The 13109-nt window shown below is 40.3% G+C and overlaps 1 protein-coding gene across 2 annotated transcripts in view; it reads right to left on the bottom strand.

Moving 5' to 3' along the window:
- jag2b (jagged canonical Notch ligand 2b) overlaps positions 1–12030 on the bottom strand; it is a 50902-nt gene extending 38872 nt beyond the window's left edge. For both annotated transcript variants that reach the window (XM_034135599.1, XM_034135598.1), the window contains exons 1-2: positions 11730–12030; positions 10775–11095 (exon numbers count right to left, since the gene is read on the bottom strand). In XM_034135599.1, coding sequence (XP_033991490.1) covers positions 10775–11095; positions 11730–11798 — 390 coding nt within the window. In that variant the 5' untranslated portion in view covers positions 11799–12030. The remainder of the gene's footprint in view (positions 1–10774; positions 11096–11729) is intronic.
- Between the last annotated feature and the right edge of the window lie 1079 nt (positions 12031–13109).

Below are 13109 nucleotides of genomic sequence, written 5' to 3' on the forward strand. Positions count from 1 at the left end.
TTGACCACATTTCTAGAGCCACAATGTAGTAATACTTTCATTTGTATCTATTTTTAAGTAAATGTAATTATTTTTTAGAGAGACTGAGCAAGACCACGGCTAAAGTAACCTCGAACCAGTCTTATAACAGAGTTTGAAAAACAACATTTATGTCGATTTGATTGAGATTGTGTGCGGGAAAGATATAGGCAGATCAAACAAGACTTTATATTATATAGTACAATTATTTAGCAACCAACCGCTGAGTTGACAATATGCTTCCCGTTTACACTGGGCATGCCCCATTCATGACATTAAGGTCATGTGATACAAGTTTTCAGGTTAGTATGGACGGAAATCATCAGTGAGTAAATTGCAGTTTTTAAAACAAATTCAAATTGGTGTGGAAGTAGCCTCGGAGCTCCTACAGCAGGGGTGTCAAACTCAAATACACAGTGGGCCAAAATAAAAAAAAATGGGTACTAGTCGAGGGCTGGACTGGTTCAATGTTTATTGCAGAACTTATTGGAATGAACTTATTGCACATATTAAACCTGGGACAAACAAAGCTTAAATGATTGCCTATAAAAACAACATTAAACATTAAATAATCAGTTGCATTCGTTTCTTATGGCTCTCTCTGCAGCTTTTCTGGAGTCATTTCTTATGATTACATTTTTCCACAGGCCAACAACAGCTTCAAAAAAACTATTTCCCTCAAAGAAAAAAACAAACATGCCCTGTTGTTGTGAGAGAAAAAGTGCAGAAGGAAACATCCATGTAAACTCAGTGTGCTGCTCTGTGATGCTAGTTCAAGCCAGACACTTGGCATCTCATCTTGGGTGCAAGTTCATCAATGTTTGGGGTCAGGCTCTGAGCTGAGGAGACCCTCTGGATTGAGTGAAGGTGTGCGTGCAATATACCGGCGGGCCAGATCTAATAGGAATTAGAAATTATCCTGCGGGCCGAAATTAAATCTACCACGGGCCTGATTTGTCCCCCGGGCCTTGAGTTTGACACATGTGTCCTACAGCAACAGACATGCTTCAGAAACATTAACAGACTTATTCCTGATCCAAAGCAACAGGGAGCCTGACGGAGAGCAACACAGCACCGCCTCCAGCCGAGAGCCATTATCATTTCAAACAGGTTCACCAGTACAGTGACAATTTAACTGCCCATGTAACGACATGCTTTAATTACCCCCACAAGGAGCCTCTGGCACCTGCACACCGTTCGTTTAACAAGAGGCAGGGGACGCAGCGGGCAACAGCAACACGCAACCACCGTGTGTTCATACAATATAATCAATACAGACAAAATACACATTACTACGCAAATGTGTTGTGTTTTCATCGTTATTGTCAAAAGCCACCCCCACCAATCCACAGCATTTGGAATCAAAAGGATGTTGTAGTGGCTTCCAGTCCTCTCAGCATTGATAACAGAAGATTCGAGTCAATATTATTTAGTCACAATTAACGTAGTGACAATTTATCACTTGTAACAAGCCTCCTCTACAGCAGAAGCAGCCTTTCTCAATCTAAATCTGTACAAAAAAAGCTTTCACTTAAAGGGTTATGCTAATGTCAGATTTATACGTGTGTGCGTTTCCAGTAGGACATGCTTTATGTGTAAAGAACACATTATCTCTCATATTGACTGTTTCAACATAGCTATATTTACAATCTATGGTGCACCTTTGAAAAAGTAGTTCTTAGGGAGCAAAATCTGAATGGCGTGTTTCTAACCCAGTCAGGGTGTTATCTTATTTGGTGGTAGGTAGGTTTTTGAAATACACAAATGTATGTTTGAAGCACTGAAAAGTAAGTCCTCTTACAGCTTGCCTCTTAAACATACACACTTAAACATTTCAACCACTACCAAAGTTATTTGTTACTTAGTATTCTTATTGATTGTTTTGGACTAATAGAAGTCTGAATATGTTTTACATTTGAGAAAACTGAAAAACTCAAAACATCATATGAAGTTTTCCAGTGACAAACATTGTGATTTCAGCCCCGACTCAATCCCAGTCAAAAGACCTCATATTGGCACATTGAAGAGCCTTAGCTATATGTACAGTAGCTGATTTAAAAAACATTAATTTAGCCTTGGATACTGCAGATATAAACACGCAGTAGAGCTTTCTGAAGTGTCACATGAGCTTGGACCCAGGAGAGCACCCTAAGGAATACCTGCACCATCACAACAAAAGGACTCACGCAACCCAACATCCCTTCGTTATAATGTTTGAAAGCGGTGCTATCCTTCCCTTCTTTCACCTGGTCGTATCATTGTGGGCTTGACTGCAGAGGATGTGGCACTATGGTTAAATAATGGGAACATTCATCTTTGAGAATGTACAGGAAACCAGCACCTAGAACCAACTAGGTCCATCTTTCATCATCTGTACACAGGGTCCTCATGAAAAAACATTTGCATAACCATTTTGAATGCTGGTTAACAGTCAAACAGTGCAGTGCTTTGCTTAAACTTGCAATGAGGCCCCAGCATGAAGTTGAAGAGTGTATTCATACATTCTCGCTGCAGGATATGTTTAAACGATTTTGAATACCTACTGTAAGCTCTTAACAAGCTAAAGCAAACATACATGATCTATGCCATACTCATGATGGCGCCACTTAAAATTTGACACTACACACTTATCTCCTTCATCACCACCTTTCAGCCACATAGCATGACTTAAAGGTGGGGTAGGTCATTTTGGAGAAACCAGCTCGAGTGTGCTAGAATTTGAAAATACACAGCCGGAAATAATCTGCCACTTCCTTATAGAGCCCCTCCTCCAACACACACGAACGCGCACATGACCAATGAGGGCACGAGATAAGTTTGTGCACAGATGGAAGGCTGACAGGCAGGTAGGCCATCCAGTTATTTTAGCCGGGCCGGCTCAGATGATTGGTCATGCTTTTTACAGTACTACGGCTTCCACAGATGACATTTTTTTTATGGATTTTTTGTCAAAGCACTTAAGATATTCATTGCTATCGGGATGTTAAGAGCATTCCATGGAATATAACTAAAAGTGTATCTCGAGCCGGTTTCTCAAACTTACCTACCCCACCTTTAAAGTATGAAAGCTAACAAGAAAGTCTGTTTCTGCAGAGGGGATTTTATAACTTTAGGACAACTGTTGATAAAAATAAACTTCTGGATGTAGCTTTTCAAGATAACTGGGTAAGGAGGGCAGCACCAGAGGGACATTTGTACATGTTGGCTCATGCAGAAATATGTCAAAAATGAGTGTAAAGCCAATGAAAACAGCTAAAAGCATCACAAAAAAATAATCAAAATAAAGTTTAAAAGGCTCTTGGCATTGAATGAGAAACTTCCTCCACACAACAGCTAAATTCCAAATTTGCCATGTCCTAGTTTGAATTCGATGTGTATGTTCAACATAATGGAGCAAGTTAAAACATCATCTTCCCCCCCGAGGCACCGAGAAGGAACACAACTTCTAATTATTGGAGCCTTAAAAGCAGCTACTTGTACATGCTGTACCTTTGGTGAAATCACAGAATGAACAAAACAAAGTGTTCTCAGAGGAAATCCTCGCCGCCTCCTTCGCGACACCATAACACACACACACAGATCCATTTAATATCGAGAATGTAGTCGGAGTCAGATGGCGCTGACAAGAGTTCAGTCCACACGGGTTTCCACAGGGCAGCTGTCCAGATCACACAGTCAATACTACACTGCATCTTTGTTGATGAGCAAAGCAACAACACCGATGTCTGTCAGGCGAGCAGGCTCTGACGACAGACATCGGTACGCTAGATTTTTATGACACAAAATGTGCCATGTCTAAGGAGGAAGGCCTGCTGGGAAGGAGTCAAGAGTGGTGAGTGATAGTGGTTTTCATTTTACTTACTTTATAGGTGCAAATGAGTAGTTAAAGCAGCAGCTAAGAGACTTATATTTACATTTGTAATGCTTGCAAGAAAGAGCATAAGACACCGTTTTGAATAAATCCTCTGCTCTTTTCTGGCTTTGCATACTGATTCTCTGACCCTTGACATAGTTTCACATAATGTAACACAACTGCCTGTTAGGACTAAATGTCATTTCAAATACATTAGGTTAAATACAGTGAGATTGAGCTACCTTGATCTTTTTCAATTGTAAATTATACCCTGATGTGTGTAGAAAGCCAAAAATGTAATCAAAAGCACTACAAGTAAAACACTACAAGTAATTCCAATATGGCATCACTCAAATAATAGTTTCTTTTTTAAACTTTGACCCATCAGTATACCCCAAAATAATGTCTAACACCAGATGCATGATTATTGATGAAAGAAAAACAGATTTCTGTAAAAGAAAAATGTTTATAAAATCAAAAGTGTACCATCACATTAATGTCACTTATAAGTGGACTACACGTTTAAATCATCCACTTAGTGAGGATACATTCTGTTAATTCTGTCAATATTTGTCTGTGGTGCTCCACCGAAGTTCATAAAGTTCCAGGTTTGAACACACAAAGGTTAAATGGTAGCAAACACACAGACTCTGAAGCAAAGAAGAATCATCTTTAGTTCACCTATTTCTTCTGGTCATGTCAAACAAAGATGCAAACCTTTTGCCAAAGGCCACCAGAAAAAACACCAAAATGTAGGGCTTAAATTGATATTAGTCTACCTTGTTTATTTTTTACTACAGGGTATTAAATCCAAGCTCAAAACACACACAAGGGGGAGGCACCACACTAAGGCTTATTAACTTGTTAGCCATGCCCAAGGTAAGGCTGATGTCTTGAATGCACTAAATGCTCCAGATAGACACTTTGGTCGGCATTACTAAAAGACACTTTCACTGCACAAAATGTTGCATAAAGAAAAGGGGAATGCTATGTTTGCACACAAGTTTAACAGCTGCTTGTCAGGAGAACATAAAAAGAGTTCATTCAATGCACACATGTTGCTAATTGCTATTATTGCTGTCTTCTTAACAAGTAAAAAGCTGGGCTGAAGAAAACAGCACTCAGGACACGCCGTTGTTTCACCTTGGGAGTTCAGATAATTGCATAATCAATACGGAGCGGAGCTGAATCACAGGTGAGACCCCTGTGAGTGGTTTTCCACGCGGTAGCCCTGGGACCAGCAGGCGGACGGAGGGGGGAGGGAGCGGCAGAGAGGAAAGATAATTGTTTACAAGAGGCCTATGTAGCCGTCTCCTAGCAACAGCTCTGACAAGCTCCGCATCAGGTGTGGCTAACCACGGCAGCCTGCGTTAGCTTATGGGTCTGTGTGTGGGTGTGGGTGTGTGTGTGTATCCAAAATAAAGCTGACTGCGGTCTCAGGCAGAGGAGAGAGTCAAAGTGCTTGAATCAGATCCCATATTAAAGTTTATCACAAAGGGGGCATTCGCCTAAGAAAGCTAGCTTAACCACCAACAGTGTTGCTGGTTACCGTTTGCATTTCTTTCAAAATTGACAAACGATTTGGGTTTTATACTGGCATATGCATTTATGAACACGAATCCCAAATCCCAAATCTTATGAATATAGAGTTCTGTGTGGCCTATTATGTGCTGGTATAAAATGTGTTTGCACCCCAAAACATGTCAGATTTACGTTTATGTTATTTTTTTGTCATAAATACTATCGAAAGACAATAAGCCAAACACCTTAGGGAGTCAAAACCTTGAATAACTTATAACACGTAAGACAACTACGAGAGACGTGCAGGACAAGGCTTGACAGTAGCACAAGATATAAATAAAAAAAAGTATGACAGCACCACTGTGTGCATTTGGAGAACACTTGGGCCGAGCAGCAAGCCAAGAACATGCAAATACTTTGGGTTTGTTCCAAGAAAAACAATCTTAGCAGGTCTGTGCAGATCAACCCGTTGTTAAAATGCGAATGAGATTGTCTATACCTCCCACTTTTTTTTAGAAATGATCAGCCTCTTGAGACTGACAGCACGCCACACAAGGGAGTGCACGAGCAACAGACCAAACAAAGCAACTCGGTACACATACTTCATCTGTTCATCACAGACACTCTCAAGAGGCTGGGTGTCGTTTTTACAGAAGTTTAAAAATGGTCTTGACTGTCTATTTGAAATAACACTTCAACACTTAATTCAGAACTGCCCTAGCTTCTTAATGAGGTTGCAGGTCAGCTACATGCATCGATTTACTAGCCGAGGGAGGTCTGATACACATCTAGGTTCAGAGCAGATACAGTTACAGGACGGCTCAAACGGACGTCCGGCTAATGTAGCTGGGGGGCAGGGAGGGGGAGAGAGAGGCAAAGAAATTCCACCGGCAATTTCATTAGTGATCAAATGGAAGTAAGACGTGGTGTCTCTCTCCCTCCATCTCTCTCCTGAAGTGCTCTCACAGCATGGGTCATCAACATGGAAACTCAATCAGAGAGGCCAAAGAGCTAGAGGATGATCAACATGCTACAGTGCTGACTCATAAAATAAAAGCTTAAATATTTTAGGAAATACACTTTACATGTCATATTAATATTGGTAGGCTATAGTTTTGTGTACATAAACTGCAGAGCTGGACACAGGAAGTGATTATCCTAGCTTAGCATAAAGACAGGAAATGGAGGGGAAACAGCTAGCATGGTTTTATAAAGTCAAAAAATACAACTATAAAACTCGATAAACACATTATACTTTGTCTGTTTATTCTAAAAACTATTTGTGGTTTTAGGAAATGAAAAGCCAGGCGCAGCAACTGCCAGGAGTCATGTTGTCACAGCAATGTTGCCAGGCAACAAGTGCAAGTTTCATTACTCAGCAAAATTTCAAAACCACAAATTATTATTTTTATATTTATGTGGAGAGAGAGCAAACAAGCACATACATTTTTATTTGGGAGCTTAGAAAAAGGTGCTTATGGGCTTCTCAGCCTCAGCTGTAGTGTAAAATTAGCATGCTAACATGCTACAGCAAGATGCACATGCTAAACGTCATTATGTCAGCAATGTCTTTGTGAGCATGTTAGCATTTAGCTAAAAGCACCACTGTGTCAATGTTTAGCATCACTGCTAGGCTAGGCTAACTATATTCTCCTTCTGATCTGTAAGCTACTTAAAAATGCAAGTTTTGCTATACAAACTTCATAAAAAAACTCTAAAAGTTAAATTACATTATTTTAAGTCTATAGAATTGCCACATGACATGATTCTTTCCTATAAAACGTCCTCAGCTTCAAAACTTTTGCTTATATTATCAATGATACCTATATAAAAAAAATCAGAAGAGAAAGGAGAAGCAATGTGCATTTACTGTAAATGCAAGCCTGTGGGGAACCACTGAGTGTAGGATGAGCTCAGAGGTGGCAGCAGCATCAATAGTCAGTCTCTTTACTGGCATGCTGGCAGGACGAGCCAGAGCTGGAGATTCACTGGAAGACTTCCAAGGAATAGATAAGCATCGTGCAATCCGAGTAAAATCTGCCATTAGCGACTGCATCACAATGGTGTGGTGATAAGTTGGCCAATAAGACAAGAGCCTATTATGTCTCCATGCGTTAAAAGAGGAAGAAGGAACATTTCCTAGAGATACAGGATGATTTTCACTGTGTTGCATGAGACTCCACTGAAAGATAAAAAGGGCTCTTTGATAATTTTAAAAGTGCCTATTTAGACAATTAAGAGCATCAAAAGGGGTATCGTCACAACTCAGAATATAAACGTCCATTTGAAATGTACTGATTTGTAAGAAAGATATTCAAACCATGCAACTTGATTCTATCCACACAGATTTTAAGGAGTTATAAAATATGTAATATATCTGAATTTGGAGCCAACAGTTTGAAGAAACCTGCCTTTTTCATATTTCATTTGCTAGATCTCAGGGTGACAGCAGAGTCCACCCCTCATTGGTTCCCATCGGGGCTTGAAGTTGGCATTTGTCCCGATGACACAGCCAATAGCACACTACATCTTTGTTTCTACAGTCAGAAGAGCGACAACGCCAGAGCAAGTGACCCTGCAGAGTTGCTGTGACATCTGGCACTGGAATAGTGCACGTTATCAGCCAGGGCCACTTAACAGAAAGACAACACACCAGAATAGCCCTCTTCACCTCTGCCTCCAGGTGTCAGTCAATGAGTCCAATAAAGGAATCGCACTGCTTCGTGTTCTGTGTGATGCAGGCATGTAAGATATATTAACATATAGCTGTGGCACCTTGCTTAGCCTTGGGGGTAAATGCCGCCCATAATCCACCTTCCCTCCTGATGGTCTATTAAGTATATGGCTTTTACTGTGTGAAATCACACCTTTGCCATTTTCCCCTGAAGCTTAAAAACGTTAACAAAGGCGGCTGTTAATTCACTAAAAGGGGGACCGCCTCTGCTATAAACAGCTGCGGGAAACCCTGAAATCATTAAATACACAAAGAACAACCCTGGATCAAACGTGTGATGCCTTCAACACAAAAGACGACAAAAACCAGCCGAGCTGTCAGGAGAACAGTAAAGTGCTGCTGATTATTTGGAACTACCAATTATGGAAATCAAGTGTAAGGGATTTCTCTTTTAAAAAAGGGCTGCATGCAACCGATGATGTGTTTTTTAGATTAATTAATTGGTTAATTGGTAACCTATCATGAAATACCCAAGAGATATTCAGTCCATATCACAGAAGACACAGTCAACAGAAAATATTCACTTTTTTGGTATTAAACAATCTAAGATAGCGCTGAAGAAAGCACTATTTTACCATTAGTTATTCTGCTAATAATTGATGAAACATTGTCAATAACCAACATTTCCTAAAGCTAACCGGGATGTTACCAATAATAAATAACATAAGAAATACATCAAAATAGCCGAAACAAGTCAATTATAGCCTATTTTGCCTTAAAATAACCAATTAATCGTCAAAATAGTTGCATTAAATTTGACTATCCATCATCAAAAGGACTATTCATCTCTACTTCCAAATAAAAAACAGAACAAGTCTGGTGTTTTATTCCCATTACAGTCTAGTTCCTTTGACCTCCATTGCATTATAAACCTGAACAAAAACAGGAAGCAACACAACAATAGCTTTATTCCTAAAAGCACTACTTTATAGCGTCACATTGTCCAAAACAATCAACAATATTTCCCCTCAAACTCGATGGTATCAAGAACTAGGTGATAAAAAGTGCTTCCCTCTTAACCAAACAGCTAAAGGTGTGTTCAGCGCTCTGGGACATCAGAAGCACACCATAGTCGTGTTCCTAATCCATCAACTATCACTCATCTGCAGTCAGTGCAGCTTAATTGCCCTGGAGGGGCCACCAGGGGCCACCTGGCACCCACAGCAGGAGAGGAAGCTGTGGGGTGCAGAGGGGGGACGAGAGGTGTCAAAACCATCCAGCAGAAAGCACCAAACCACTGCCCAGAGGCATTGAAAAATAATTCACACTCATTCATCATTATAATAATAGGGAATTAATTGGGGCATCCATCCATTACATACAACCGAGCTGCACCTGCAAACACAGTACAATACTGCGTCACACCTGACTCCAGGGGTGATTCCATAGTTTATGTAGCCTTTGCTTTAAAGTAAAAGTTAGATATATTATGGAAGTCTAAACACAAAACCAATTATACCTTAAATCAACTTCTACTTTCCCTGAGGTTTCCCACAATCATCATACAAAAATCGCAGGATTGACCATGTGGATCCACCCGAAAAGTCCTAATAAATCAAATTCCGCTTGATGGATTGCCAGATGATAAGATTGAAGCACCCTCGTCAATCAGCAAAATGTCAAATGTCTGGAGGCAGCTTTGCCATGACCGTTTCTCCATGTAAGAGAGGTCCCCCTCCAGGGTCTACATATCAAAGCATTTCCCCCAGTCTAATTACCCTATCATGGGCTTGGCAGGTGCAAGCCGGTGGATTGGAACAAAGCCAACCCTCATATATCAGGGCAACTTTAAAAGATGACCCAGATGACACTGTGAACCACTGTAGCTGCAATAGGATCCTCCAGAAGCATGCCCCCGTTTAACTGTGATGTGTGTCAATTCTCATAAGAACAGGATGCTGCAAATGACACTCAATATGGTCTGTCTTTCATTCTCATACACATGTGAATCAATGGGTACAAAATCAGTAAGGATTATTGGTCAATGTGATACATTAAGCTGTAGTTATTTGGATAAATGTGTCACTTTTAACAGGATCTTTCTGTGAAGCCTCCCACTGAAGAGCTATAGAGTGTTCTGCACTAGAAGATGGTTGAAATTACAGATGAAAGGACTGGTCGACTAATCAATAAGTCACCTTTTAAGAACAGTCTTAAATTCAATGGTTGCAGGTTATGAAATGTCAGAATTTACTACTTTTCTTGGTTTAACATGATATTAAATGTAATTATTGTGAGGGTTTTGGACTGCTCGTCTAACAAAAGAAGATTGTGATGGGTATTTCTCACTGTTTCTGATATTTTATAGACCAAATAATGAATGTACCCTAGTTTGCAATGACAGGAAACAAACTCTGAATGGGAACTTGATATGGGTGCTGCTGTGATCAAATAAATGAATTCTGAATGGCAGAGTGGCTCCAATCCATTTTAACATGATTGTTTAATAATATTATTATAATAATAATAATAATATATTTGATTTATATAGCACACTTTAAAAACAACGTCTTATGTTTGACGTCCACAAGGCTTGTGTACAAACATATACAACAAATAAACTAAACACTAAATTGCCCACGTTTTAAACGGTGAAGACAGGAACATCTCAAAGAAACACTTAATTGCAGCAAGAAAACCGAACTCACCGGCCAGGCGAACTGGAAAGGGATCAAAATCTTGCCTCCTTCGTCGATCTTATTCGGATTATTCTTCGCTCCCTTAAAAGAAAACATATTTCCACCGAGAACTTGCGTAGTTCCAGCTCCGAACGTGCACAGGCCGGTGGTGGTGACCTCCATCTGGTACTCCTTCAGGCAGATTTTGAAGTAAGTGTCGCACTCGTCTTGGGTGCAGCGCAGGTCCATGGAGCTCCTGGAGCCGTCGCAGCACTCCCCGTCCGCCAACTCGCCGTTTACATTCTCCACGGAGATCAGCTGCAGCTCGAAATAGCCGGTTGACTGGGACACCTAGAAACAACATTTTTAAAAAGACCACATTTAAATATAGGCCTATATATTCGCATGCTACACGGCATGAATCGCTCAAATTGGTGCGTAAAATTGGGACAAGTGGCCAAACAAGTGCCTGACTGGGAAATTAAAGTCGTTAAACCAAATTGGGTTTAATATTCCAAAATAATGTGTTGCATCATGAAGGGAGCACGTGAACAGCCTACAGTTTGCATGCTGGGGATTTAGACAATCACGTTACTCTGACGGGGGAAAATTAACCGCTGCAGCAGCCAATTGCAATGAAACTGTAAATGCAAATGCAACTTACAACTTATTGGTTCAGGCCTAATTCTCCTAAAAAAAAAAAGAACAAATAAACGCACAGGTCTCTTAGGAATATAAACCAAAATGGAGAGGAGCCTGTATCAATTCCTCAGAGTTCAATCTTGTCATGGTAACATGATCACATGCTGCACAACTGACTGCTACGTAATTCAATTATCGATTAATGTGATGCGAATATGCAACGCCGGAGAGCAAATACATCTGCCCACGCCCACCAACTTTTGACATTTGTAATTTTAAAAATATTTTTATTTGTGAGGGGGCAGAAGACAAATATTTTGAATTAAAACAAGAGCCTCCTTACCTCCGTCCATAACGTCAACAGCAGGCACACTATTGGGAAGCAATTCCTAATCCTTGTGCGATTCCACATGCCTCCGATTAATTAGAGTGACATAGGGGGGGAGAAGCGATAAGAAAAGACAAACAGCCGCGGACCCGGCGACTAGTTCCTCCTCTCCTGACATGCAAAAATAAAATATTCACATGCGTGTTTTCTCCACCGTGTACGTCCAAATTTCACCGAGGCATTACATGCGTGTGTGTGCTCGCAGGCGGATTGCAGTGATGGTCCATGTACAGGAGTGTCCCACCGTCAAATCTCTCCACACAGCAACTGAGAGGTTTCGTAGCCACAGCCTGAGGAGAGGATGTCTGCTTTGATTGGCAGCTCCACAAACCACTTACAAATTGGCCTGCGGGCAGTCTCTGAGCCAACCGGATTAAGGGGCGGACAATAGTATAATAACCCCCACCAACCCTCCTCATCCACCTCCTCCTCCTCCTTCTCCTCCCCAAAACTTGAATTATGCTGGGTTTGTATTGAGCTTCATTTGGACAAACCGCATTACAGCATGCGAACAAAGCAGGGGTCGACTTTAATTAAAAGCACCCGAAAATATATTATGATGAGCAGGGCTATTATTTCAAATTAGGAACTCATCTTGAATTTAATGAAGAGACCAGACAATAAAAAATGTGCTTTTATAAAAAAAAATATCAGGCTTCATTTTCACACAATTATTTAGAGTATAATTTATTACCAAACTTTCATAGAAGCCCCACATAAGACTGAATGTTTTAGGTCAATGTGGACTGAAATCTGGTGACTGACACGTGATTTGATTATGATAATTTGATTACAGCTAACATTAAATTAACAGTTTACACGGAACATTGATTCTGAAGGCCTCTTAGTGTGTTTTTTTATTTTAAACCTTGCATCCAAATGGGTTTTTCCACTTGATCTAATTGTATTTAATCATAATAATGCTCCATAAACAACATTTACGTTAGACTAATGCATAATTTTCTTTGATTCGAGAGATTAATATCAATTTATTCAACCCTCTTGCCAAAAACATGTTTGCAGTGCACCCATCTGTTTCTGCAGTATTCATGGCTGCTGAAAGTCAAACTGCACCTAAAACACATCACTCCTCCAGTAACGAGACTCGGAGCTTCTCCTCAATTCAACCCCACACATTGCAGCAGTTTAGAGCGCCCTCTACTGTCAAACATTAGACAAATAGACACACAAAGATTGGATATGCAAGGATGTCTTACAATTGGAATTTCTTGGATATTGAATGCATCTTGATAGGCAGCAAATGCAACAACAAATATAGTGTGTGTTTTGTCCTTTCTTTAAATGAAATGCTTCTTTTATCCTGCTACCATCTGC

Source organism: Trematomus bernacchii, unplaced genomic scaffold (assembly GCF_902827165.1).
Source record: "Trematomus bernacchii unplaced genomic scaffold, fTreBer1.1, whole genome shotgun sequence".
Lineage (NCBI taxonomy): Eukaryota > Metazoa > Chordata > Actinopteri > Perciformes > Nototheniidae > Trematomus > Trematomus bernacchii.